This window comes from Nelusetta ayraudi, unplaced genomic scaffold (assembly GCF_046127955.1).
Source record: "Nelusetta ayraudi isolate G7.1 ecotype Tasmania unplaced genomic scaffold, CSIRO-AGI_Nayr_v1 ptg000006l, whole genome shotgun sequence".
Lineage (NCBI taxonomy): Eukaryota > Metazoa > Chordata > Actinopteri > Tetraodontiformes > Monacanthidae > Nelusetta > Nelusetta ayraudi.
In genome coordinates this window covers 5,660,001-5,672,375 of record NW_027466056.1, presented here as the reverse complement: position 1 = coordinate 5,672,375, position 12,375 = coordinate 5,660,001, and the positions used below count along the sequence as shown (strand labels likewise).

General features: G+C 44.3%; 1 protein-coding gene across 2 annotated transcripts in view; it reads right to left on the bottom strand.

The window, feature by feature from the left end:
- fam184aa (family with sequence similarity 184 member Aa) overlaps positions 1-12,375 on the bottom strand; it is a 45,042-nt gene that overhangs the window by 30,414 nt on the left and 2,253 nt on the right. For both annotated transcript variants that reach the window (XM_076017241.1, XM_076017247.1), the window contains exons 2-6: positions 5,395-5,472; positions 4,679-4,813; positions 3,653-3,751; positions 1,520-1,726; positions 1,006-1,179 (exon numbers count right to left, since the gene is read on the bottom strand). In XM_076017241.1, the coding sequence (XP_075873356.1) occupies positions 1,006-1,179; positions 1,520-1,726; positions 3,653-3,751; positions 4,679-4,813; positions 5,395-5,472 (693 nt within the window). The remainder of the gene's footprint in view (positions 1-1,005; positions 1,180-1,519; positions 1,727-3,652; positions 3,752-4,678; positions 4,814-5,394; positions 5,473-12,375) is intronic.

Below are 12,375 nucleotides of genomic sequence, written 5' to 3'. Positions count from 1 at the left end.
ATTTCGAGCCATTAGAGCAGCAATCTCGAATCTGTGCACCACGCACCCCCGCTGTGGAGAGCCCGAGGAGCTCCTTCAGCGGAAGAAGGTCAGTAAAGCACTCAGTAAAACATTTTTCTCAACCACTTACATTTCAATAAAACACAAATATTATGTAGATAACTCAACTCAACTCAACTCAAATAATCCAACTGTCCATAAGTTGTAAATGTCTTGTTTCTCTTTTCTTACTCGAGCAATATTTTCTCTTATTTTGTTTCTCTTAAATCAATATAAGTTTTCTTTTCTTTGCACTGTACCAGGGCTGGGCAAACTTTTTGTCTGGTGGGGCCACAATGGGTTCTAAAATGTGACAGAAGGGGCCGGAGCAGGAGCAGATGGATGGAGTGTTTTGGTGACCGACCTCATAGGAGGAAGATATGTATTATGGGATATGTAGAAAACATGTTGCTTTAAAGTCAATTGAAGAGTGAACAAAAGAAAACAACAAAATATCTAGCATGTCACGGCACTTCGCTCTTTCTTTAGCTGTTATGTTGCACACAAAGCTGCCAACAGAAGTGAAGTCAGCCCCAAGTGTGAATGTTTATACATCCAGGTTAAAGACTCTTCTTTTATCTTATGCTTATGATTGCTATTTTATCATCTTTTTATTTATATTCTCCTTTATTACTGCTCTATTTATGCATTTTAATCTGTTTTTTCTCTACATTTTGTCTTTGTATTTTAAATGCTTTTAAAATGTCTGAACATTTAATCATATAAAGCACACTGAGTTGCTTAAAATGATTCTTAAATCAATGAAAAAATGGATGAAACACAGCTATTTTATGACTTACTGACTATCAATATAATTTCTTCAAGTTTGGGAGCCGAATTAAAAAGCTTGGCGTGCTGTATATGGCCTCCACCCCTGCACTATACGGTTGCAGGAATTGTGCAAATTTCCCCAATGCGGGGATGAATAAAGACAGTCCAGTTCTCAGCCGAGCGCTTAGCTCTCACCTCGGTTCTCTTCCAGGCCAGCAGGTTCTCGGTGGTGAGCTGGTGGGTCCTCCGCATGGCCTCCAGCTCACGCTCGTAGCACTCCTGCGCCTTGGCCAGCTTGGCCTCGTACTCCTCCAACAGGCGCACCTTGTCCTTGGTCAGTTCCTCCACCCTCTCCATCAGCGCCTCCACCTGCCGGGGAGAGAGAGGGCGAGGGGTACGGCACGCGAGTCATTGGCGACCCCTCTGACCCCCCCGGGGGGCGAAGCTCCACGCAATTCAAGAGCGGAACTTTTTCTGATTTGCGTTTAAAAGGTTTAAAAGGTTTTATAGTTGAGAGGGATAAAAGAATGGGAATAAATCAAGGGGATGACATGCAAAAGAGATCCGTGATCTGGTTGTTTTCCCGCTGAGAGTTGACATAAGCCAAGTGCTCGAAACAGACGGCTCAATCTAACCTGCAAACCTGCTGCTTTTTTTTTTTTCTTCTCTCTGTGGCCCCCCCACCCCTCCCTCAATCTCCGTAGCCCACCTCTTGTCTATGGAGCTCGGCCAGTTTCTCCTGGTCCTCGGTGGAGGAGGCACTCTGGTTCTGCTGGCTTTTCAGCAGGTCCTCCACCTCCTGCCGGTGGTTGGCCCTCAGCTCCTCCAGTGCTCGCCGCTTATCCGCCTCAAATTGGGTCTGAGCTTGGCTGAACGACCGCAGCTTCTCCTCAAAATCTCGACGCATCTCCTCCACCTATTGGAAACCACGAGACATGTGCTATTCTGCGCTGCCGACGCCGCCTGCTGGAGATTTCAAGCTCACAAAAAAAAGGGTGAGGGAGGGGGGGGCCAGGCTTGAGTATTTCACAGGGTCAAGTAGGGCTGTGCGATTAATAGATTTTAAATCAAAATTGGATTTATTAGTCAAAATGATGGGTTTTTTTTTTAAAAAAAAGGGAAAATCTTAAAAATCTTAATGGATTTTTCTCTCGGGGTGTGTGCCAAAATGTGAAAGTTTCACACTTTATTCATTCATTTTTAAAGTGATATTTGGTGAAAGACAGTTCAGGTTGTCACTTTATCCGCAGGGGGATTTGAGTTCTTTTGTGTGTTTTCACTTGGTGTGGTTCTTACGTTTTCAATTTTTTTTTCACAAATAAGGGAACTTCATCTTTGTTTATGAAGAACCTGTTAATTTTCAAGTGAAGTTTGATGAAAGTGAACTTCTCACTAAATGTCGTCACTTTACTAAACCTAAACAGGATTTACGGTATCTTTCAGTTGCACTTCATTCCCAATAGGGACATTTGTTTGCTATTTTTCTTTAAAAAAAAAAATAAAGATACAATATTTAAATAATTTATTCCATTGTCTTTTGTACTTTTACCAAAAAATTGAAATTGAAATCGAAAATCAAGTTTTCAGAGAAAAAAAAAAAAAATCAAGATTTTATTTTTCTCTGAAATCGCACAGCCCTAGGTTCAAGACATGGGTGGGGAGACTTTTGCTGTTGCTCGTCTCGACGACAGCGCACAAAAATGAAGTGGTCAGTTGCTCCAAAGAGGGTCAAAGGGACGTGAGGTGTGAGGTTGAGAAAAATATATAAACATGTCACATGGCGGTGTGATGTTGTTGTGATGCCATGACAGAGGACCGTCGCACAAACATACAAGGCCGACACTCGTGACACGATGGCATGGTATGATATGTAAAAGATGTGATGTATGCTTTTATTTTGACCTGAGCTACTATTATACCTGGATGGCTTGTGTAGGACTAGGACTTTATGTTATGTCTAAGAATGCACCGATACCTGATACCAGTATCGGGTCTTGGTACCGATACCGGGGTTGAGTACTCTACTCATACTCCTAAAATACGTGCCAATACTACAACACCGATACCAGTTGTATATACAGTATGTATATGACAATTTTGTTAAATGTGTGTCTGTGCTGCAGTGAAATGTTGTTCAAATAACAGATCATCCGTGGGGAAAGTAATTCTATAATGTGAAATGGCCTTATTCAGTACTTCGTATCGGTGAGTACTCATACTCTAATAGTTCTGTAAAAAAGAAGTGGTGCATCTCTAGTTCATGTCCCTCGTTAAAGATTTCAGTCTATTGTTTTATTACCTTTTTACATCTATGACACTTCTGTTCAGCTCTGTGATTTAGGAAAAAAAAATCAACCTCAAATCAACTAAACCAAACAAGTGTTCGGGTACTTTTATGAATATAACATGATACAGCTTTGGCCATTAGAGGCGTGTCCCAAATACAAATTTCATATTTATGTGTGTCCCTCACATTTAACTTTCCAGCCTGCTTCTTTTGGATTGTTTGTACATTGTAAATGTGAATATTTTATTTTGAATTATCACAGTCTTTAGATTGGTTACATATGAAAAACACTAATGTGGTCCAAACACAAGAAAAGGAGCCAGGCGCTCTGCGCACAACTGTAATTGCTGCTAAAATATCACTAAATATGACACTGCATTCACTGTGATGACATCAGCTTTTTAGGGAGAGCTTTGCAAAACGCGATGCAAACGTTTGCTCTCGAAACTAAAAAGGCCGTCCTCTTGAGCAAAGACAGAGTTTCGACACTTCGAGAGCGACGGGCGGGAGCAGGATGGAGAAGCGGCGAAGCTGGGGGACGGGGCGGCTCCTCACCTCTCTGCTCATGGACACCACTCGCTGGGTGTGCTGGGCCTCCGTGCAGAGCTGCGAGTCCTCCATCCTCTGCCGGTACATCTCAAACTCGGCCAGGGCCTGAAGGGGGAGACAGGAACGGTCGCGAGATGTCACGTTACGACCCGTTGCGCTTTGCACCGGAGCAACAGAAGGGTTTTAAAGGTCAAGTGTGTAACACTGTAATTGGAGATTTTGAAGAAGAAAGGGTGACATCAGGTGGTTACATTTTAGATTGCAGCGCTCTTTTCCTTAAGTCCCCTTTGGACTCCGTACACTCCCTCTCCAGAGCTGGCCAGTGAACTACGGTGGCCTGCGAGCACAAACCTGGATACATTGTTCATCTTCTTCTTCGCTGGTTTATTTGAGGATGCGAGCATTCACCCTAAATACAGTTTTAGGGTGGATTTCTTTCTGCCAACTTCCAACAGTTCCAAAAGTTGCATTGTTGCAAACCTCGGCAACCAGAGGACGAGGCACGTAGCAAATACTCCATTTCAGCAGGTTCCATGATTGTCTCGAATGATACAGATTTTAAAGGTCAAGTTTGTAATTTGGAGATCTTAAGGAGAAACAAAAATTGCAGCTCTCTTTCATTCACCCTCCCTCTCCTGAGTTTGCCAGTGAACTATGGTGGCCTGTGCACCCAAACCTGGATACCTTGCCCGCCTTCTTCTTCAGTGGTTTATTTGAGGCCGCGAGTGTTCACCCTAAATACGAAACGCGCTGTCAGGTGGGTTGGATTGTCCACACCAGGCTTCCTTAGAAAAATGGAGGCGCAAGATGGCAACTAACTGAGAGCAAGACCCTTGATCTACTGTATGTATATTCTTATATATAAATAAGAACAGCTCTAAGGGTAGGAAAACCAAATAACTTTTATTGTACTTCGATTATACACTTTCATTAATGTATTTCTGGGCAGTATGTTAAGCATTTATGAACATAAAAATTATCACTTAAGCCAAATCTTGCTGGACCTTTAAGCGGCAGGACGGAATACCAGACCTGTCTTTTCATGTGCTCGTGCAGGTCCACGGACTCCTCCAGAGAGGCCAGCCGCCGCCTCAGGTCGGCCTCGTCCACCATCTTGCTCTTGTACTGCATGATCTTGTCTCGGGTTTCCGTCACAATGTGTTGGACCTGAGCACAGGACCGTCGGGGGAAGCAAAAAGGAGCAAAAACAGCAACGACTGGATGAAGATAGGCACGATGTAAATGGAGGTGCGTGCACGAGAGAGAGCGAGACCATTTCGATGAGGACTTGACATTGCGGAGGACTTCTCTGAAAGCAGGAGGGGTTGAAGCAGCAGCAGTTTGAGCAAAAATCGTAATATATGATCTTGGGGGTGGAGCTGTAGAAAAGCCCCAGGAAGTCATTCATTCAAATCATTCACGTGTCTGTCCTGGTGACGGCGGGTGGGCCGGCTAATTAAAGATAGCGCTCTACGATTATATAATGACACCAGATGTAAATGAAAACCCCATTTAGAAAATTGCATTAGAATTTTTTTACCCTAACAGTCATAATTAAAAGTAAACTTTAAAAAAAAAAAATGTGCTGATTGAAACAATTTAAAATCCTCTACATTAAGATTCCAATTAAAAAAAAAACTACTCTTGACTGACTCTTGAAAAGCTGCATTTCAGGTTCTCACGATGTCGCTTCCGACATGAAGTGACCTTTTCTCTTTTCGTGAGGCGCTCCGTTCAGCGCTCCTTACCTCGTCCTCGTGGGCCTCCTTGAGCGACTCGAGCTCCTCCTCGTGCTCGTCATTCTTGGTGTTGAGGGCGTAGATGACCTGCGGACGGGGGAGAGGGAGCAGAGTCAGGCGACACGGAGAAACCTCGTCATCGGCCGTGTCAACAGCGATCTAGTGGTCGGAGGGCGGCAAAGATCGATGGCAGCGACGACTCGGTTTGAAAAAACGGGCCGCGTACACCAATGAAAAAGAGCGGAGACAACCGGTGAACTGCATCTCTTAGATCTGGTGACTGAAAATAGTAGCAGAGACGCTGGGCTGAACCCTTGGAGGATTCTGAAGCTGCTGCCGCCGCTTCGGATTGTGCAGCGTTTCCATTATTCCCAAGAGGGAGCGACTTATGGAAACCAACGGGGGTCTTTTGATGTTTGCGCGTCTGTGCGTGCAAAGGCGCCCCCCCCCCCCCCGGGAAAAAACTGGTAAGGAGTGAAATTTGACCGAGGTGGCCGGAGCAGCAGCAGATGGATGGAGTGTTATGGTGACCCACCTCAAAGGAGGACAAAATACATCAATGGACTGCACTTGTAAGGCACTTTTCCAGCACCTCCACGGCACCCCAAAGCACTTTACGATGGCCTTTCATTGACCCATTCATACACACACATTCATACACCAATGGGTGACTGCTGCCATGCAAGGCGCTGCCGGCCCCATTGGAAGCAAGTTAGGGTTAAGTGTCTTGTCCAAGGACTCAACGACGGACGAGGATGGAGCGGGATTTGAAGCACCGATTTTTCAACAAAAGCAAAGTTACAACAAAATCAGTGTCTTTGAAGCCCCACAGTGTTCAGCTCTTTATTGAAATGACTCTTAAAACACCAAACACTATTACAATACTATTAACACCTACTATTACTATTAACACTTACTATTAATATAATTTCTTCAAGTTTAGTTGGCCAGATTAAAAAGTTTAATGGGCCCCCGGGCCGTAGTTTGCCCACACCTGAGCCACAGTTACACCAGCAAAACTCTGCAAAGTATCTCGAGTGAAGTCGGTACGATGGATTTTCACACACTCACGCACACTCAGACCACCGCCAGCATCACAACAACAGTACAAGCTGCTGGTTGCTGTTTTTTTTGGGGTTTTTTTGGCCGGCGACAAAAGAGTTGTGAGCGAGCTTCACCGTGGGCCTTTGAATCGCAGCAGCAGCAGCAGCAGCAGCAGCAGCAGCAGCAGCAGCGAGCCAGTGCTGGAAATGCTCCTTCAATTATACATGATTATTTTAATGACGCTGCCGCCGCTTTCATCTCTGCCTCTCCTCTCTCTCGCTCTCCTTCGCTGTTATCCTTTCATCTCTCACTTTCTCATTTTCATGTAACCCCCGATCCCTCGCTCCGCTCTCGTCCCTCTCACTCCTTTGTCTTTCCGCGTCTCTCAGGGGGGATGGGGAGCGAGCTGGCGCTACGAGTCTGCGTCTCCCGTGCCGAAGCTTTGCTTTCCATAAATAATCTTCAACAGTGAGGAGAAGTGCACGCAGGCCGAACTTGACTCGGATTATTATGGAAGCATAAATCTTTTTTTTTTTTTTTTTGCAGGCGAAACGTCTAACAATTCTTCTTCCCGGCTCTTTATAAGCAGAACGAGGTGATAACGCGCTAAAGGCTACGGGGCTCGGGGGGTTAATCTGCAGCAGCAGAGGTCGTTTCCCCCCTGACCTCCCTGAGCTCCTCCTCACTTTTACACCGAAGATGAGGTGTGAAACGTGGATTCTGCCGCCGCCGCCGCCGCCACCACTTTAATGCGCTATTGTGATCCACACAGGTGCAGCCCGACGGGGCCGTGACAGGCTGATTAGCAGCTAAAGGAAACGGAAAATGGCAGCAGCAAAAGGAAACGACTGTACTCACCCTACGCTGGAGTGTAATCGGTTTCCGCACGCAAAATTGCTGACATTCACACTGTCAATCTGCATTTTTTTGCACATCGTTTCGAATAAGAATAAGAATGCCTTTATTTATCCCACAATGGGGAGATTTTCATAGTTATAGCAGCAAGGAATTAAGAGAAATAAAGAAATGTATGTATATATATACATATATATACATACATATATATATACACATATATATATATACATATATATATTTATACATATACATATACACACAATATATATACACAAATTATTTACATAAAAAAATAAGTCTTTATTGCTGATGAAGAAAACTATGGAAGAGCATTGCATTCACTGGACAAAAAAAAAAAAAAAGCACCATATCTCGTAGTTCCGAGAAAAGATCTCGTAATTGTAACAGGTGCCGTACAGTTTTTTGAGTCACTGCCAAACCAGCTTGGGTGCATTTTTAAATGCATGAATTTGTGTCCATGAAGCTTCTCGTGTTGATTCCACTGCTCCTGCACAAAGAGAGCCACATCCAGCACGTCAGACTGGGCTTCCCACCAACGATTTGAGATGCCTGTTAGTGTTGACATTCTAATATTAATACCGTCCTCGGTTTTAAGAAAGTATTTCCCAGTGTCTCAAACCGAGAAGGTAGTTATAGCAGATTAACTGCGATGGCGCCATCATTGCCCACTGGTTAGAAGGGATTTAGAGACGTTTCCTTTTTCTTTATTTTAGCCCATTACAAGATCTTTTCTTGTAATTACGAAATCTTGATTTCATAATTACAAGATAAGGTGCCTACATTTTTTTTTATCCAGTGAATACAATACGTTTCCGTAGAAAATAAACAGTCAACTATGTTTTTTTTGTTGGTTTTTTTTCATGCAGCGGATCGATGGCAGTTTTGGCGCATGTGCTAATCATAAAACAGTGTGGGCAGGGAGCGCGTTAGCCAGCAACGCTAATAATATCGCAAATATTTTTAGAGGTAACACAAAAGAGCCGAAGGGGAAAAACACAGCACAGAAACAAAAGCAGGGCCTTTCTATTGGGTTAAATCTCTCTCGAAATCAAGCCTGCGGTTTTCCCACTTTAGATCCTCGTCCGATGTAAATATCCGCTCCGTTCAGCCATGGTGGGTGTCATCCGAGCAGCCGCTGTTGAAAGACTGGGGCTCAATTTATGGCACGGAAAAAAGCAATCCCCTTTCCTTGATCACCGTTCTTCCCCCCCGCCTATTGCAAGAGTCGAACGTAGCGCTTGTAATAAAGAACGGGGAAGACGGAGGCACCGCACACACACAAGAGAAGAAAAATGAAACGGAGAGATAGAAATAGGTGGAACAAGAGCAAAGCTACGCGCTCTGGTGCCGGGCTGAGACTCTGACTTTAATATGTGCTTCCTCTACAACTGGGACCCGGGGAAGACTTGACACTAACAATCCCTCCACGAGATCGAGCAAGCGGCAAGACCAGCCTCTTCTTGTTCCACCTTCATTGCAGCACAGAGCTGGATTTCTTCCTTTTTTGATTTGGGTCGTAGCTAGATGTAATGCCATCTTTAAACATCAGAGAGAGCAGTTGATTTGGTTGCAAAAAAAAACCAAAAAACTTTCAAGACCAAAGAATATGCTTCACTTTGAAATTGCAAGCACTGACAACTGAAAACTGACCTTGTGTGGCAATTTCAAGGTGGATCTCGGAGAGTTGCATTGCGGGAAACCTCGGCAATCAGAGGACGAGGCTCGTATCAAAGACTTCTTTTAACCAGGTTCCATGAATGTCTCCATGAAAGGTTAAGTGTGTAATATTTGGGGATTTTGAAGGAGAAACAGCGACATGGAGTGGTAACATTTTAGATTGCAGCACTCTATCGCTCATCCTCCCCCTCCTGAGTTTGCCAGTGAACTACGGTGGCCTGCGCAGCCAAACCTGGATACCTTGTTCACCTCAGTCTTTGTTGGTTTATTTGAGGACGCGGGCGTTCACTCTAAATACGAAACAAGCTGTCAGGTGACCTGGATTGTCCACACAGGGCTTCCTTAGAAATATGGCCGTGCCAGATGGCAGTAAGTGGGAGCAAGACTCTTGCTATATGTATATTCTCACATACTGTATGTATATATGTACAGTATATGAGTATATGAACCGTTTTAAGGGTAAGAAAACCAAATTACTTTTATTGTACTGCGATCATACCCTTTTTTTAATGCATTTATGGACAGTGGATTAAGCATTTACCAATATAAGAATCATAAATCAAGCCAAATATTACACACTGGACCTTTAAGCCAATAAAAACAGAGATCAAAGATGCAAAAGGTCTCATTTCTCAGTGAAAGAAACAGAGAATCGTGACCGCGGGAGAACACTTTAAAACACCCACCAGAGGAACCTCGTTAGCATGAATCATCGAGGGTCGGCTTCAGTCCCTCCTCTGAAACCCGTGTCGCATTGGCGATCAATCACAGTGAGCTCCTCCACTGTATTTATCACGGCAGGGGTGGGTGTGGAGGGGGCGGAGGATTGAGCGGGCCGCTGGCAAATTCGCTCGCAAATGGGCCCATTACTGAGCAGATTTTCAGTCTGAGTCCTTTCTATCAGCCTGGCGTGAAACGCTGGGAGCCACTTGGTGAAGAACGGACGAGGGACGGTGGGTAGAAAAAATTCCAGGCAGAGGGCGAAGATCGAGGTGCAGTGTTGACGAAGGAACTCCGTCAAAAAATTGGTTGTGTTAAAAAGTCCATTGCCGGAAGTCTCTGTAATTTTTTTAAGGTCCATGATAACAGCGTTTATCAAGTGGTGAGTCACCAAGAGTTTTTAAAATATAGAGGAAAAGGTTTGGCATTTATTTTGCAGGACACACAAATCAATTCAATATTTTCAATAACTTATTTCCTAGACATGGGAAGTGGGCCAGCGTTTAAATTTTTGTAGAATAAATTTGAGTGCTGTGGAATAAATTTGGCTCGCGACTTCACGATGAGGATGAAAACGTGGGTCCTGAGACTCCACCAGTTGAGAACCACTGCATTAAAAAAGACCCACTGTCACTAGTTAGCTGTGTCGTGGGGTGGTTGGGGTGGTGGACGGGGCGGTGTTCTCCGAGAGGTGAGGCGTGAAGGCCCCGTCGCATCTGTTCGCTTGTTTCACACCTCCGACACCCCAAGGACATTTTCGACTTTTTATTTTTTAACCTTTAAATAAAGACATAAAAAACACACAATGTCAGTCGCAAAAACAAAAAGCGGGGCTAGAACAAGGGCGGCGTATCCTCATTAAGTCACCTCGCCGCTCTGCCGAGAGGTAGCACAAGACGCTTGAGCGCTCGGCTTCAGGGGGCGTAAACAAGGAAGTTGATCGGAAGCTACTCGAGGAGCCCCCTCCCAAACTCCCCCGGTCTCCGCTGCGCCTCCAAATGATGTAATGGAATGAAAGGCCGAAGCTGTCGCATTCCCCTCCAGTCCTGTTTTTCCCTGTGATGGCCAGCTGACTGCTGCACACGTTCACGTTTTCCCCATGAATAAATAAAACACACTCCTATTTCTTATCTGGCTTTCCCCTCTGTGCAGGAAAGCACTGAAACGTAGCCACTCTTTCACTTTTGCTCACGATGCATCTGATTTATGAAGAATAAGAACGTTTCCAGTAGTGTTGTAATCAAGACTGCACCAACTGAGACCAAGACATTATCAGGAGTAGAGAGCATTGAGATCGAGACTAGACCAAGACATTTGGGGTTCGAGACCAAGACAAGACCAAGACTTAATATATCAAAGAAAAATAACAACAAAACAGAATAAAATGACCAGTGTCTTTTTTCAATTCAAGTTTGCATCTCAATCAAACAGCAAATTCTCTTTTCAGCAAGGTGTCTTTTAATAATTATCATTAACATTTTGCTGCTTCACCAGCTATTTTGAACCATTTTCAAAAAACAACTTTGCGTAATGAAATTAAAAAATAAATTTACTAGGGAATAAGGGGCTGTGTCACTCTGGGTGTCACGAACAGAGCGCAAAACGGCAGCAGCTGGATTCTTTTCTGTTATTATCGTGTCATTGCAGTGATGGCTGAGTCTCGACCGGTCTTGATTAAAAATCCAGAGTCCGCCCAGTCCGAGACTGAGACAGGACTGAGTAAAAATGCCTCAGAGCCCAGTACAAGACCAAGACCCTTGAAAACCCTTGAAAAGTGGTCTCAAGACCAGTCTTGAGACCAAGACCGATCTTCCAGTGAGAGTTTCCAGTGAGGAGCAGCGTGCTGCACCGCCCCGTTTGTACGTTTTAAGGAACCTCCAAAGCTGCAAATGACAAATCTCAGCTCAGAATAACAGACAAGAGCGCAGCACTTGTTTGTCTGTGGCAGAAACCACCAGGAGCACCAGCAAACCACTGCTAGTAAAACGCGACGTCTGAGGGAAAAAAGCCAGCCGGAGATGCAACAGAAAATAAATATATATAACAGTGACGCATTTAGAATGCACTCAGGGTTCCTGAAATAACCTGACCGATACATTTTTACACGCCTGGTTCGGGGGTGGGGGGCTACTTAAGCTTCTGCATCGAGGGATCTGGATCTCCTGTACCAGCTGCATCCAGTCCAGTGTTGATGCCCAACAAAGCTGAGAGTCGCTGCTTTTACAACAATAGCTGCGTTTCCATTAGCCCTCGAATTGCGCAAAACCTAAATATGGCAATAAAAAAACTGGTCATGGAAAAGAAGATGAAAAGAAAACTCGAATATCGCTAAAAGGTTTTGACGCTCTCATGAGGTGGTTTTTCAGACATATTGATATAGAGGTTTATCGCAGAAGTGTCATGGAAACACTTTTTTTTGCATTTCCATGTCAGCGGACATGACATACGGGGGTCACGTGACCAGTTCACTTCAAGTGAAAATGCCGCTTTATGGTTGGACGGAGGAGACAAAATTTATTTTTTACAAGTAATCAAAGTGAAAAATATAGCAACCATTCTTGACAGCAAACAACATCGAAATGCAGATTTATTAAAGTAATTTTGTGCCTCCATCCTCCTCAAAGTGAGATACTGTGGGACGAGATTTGACGAGAATTATGGCTTATGCGC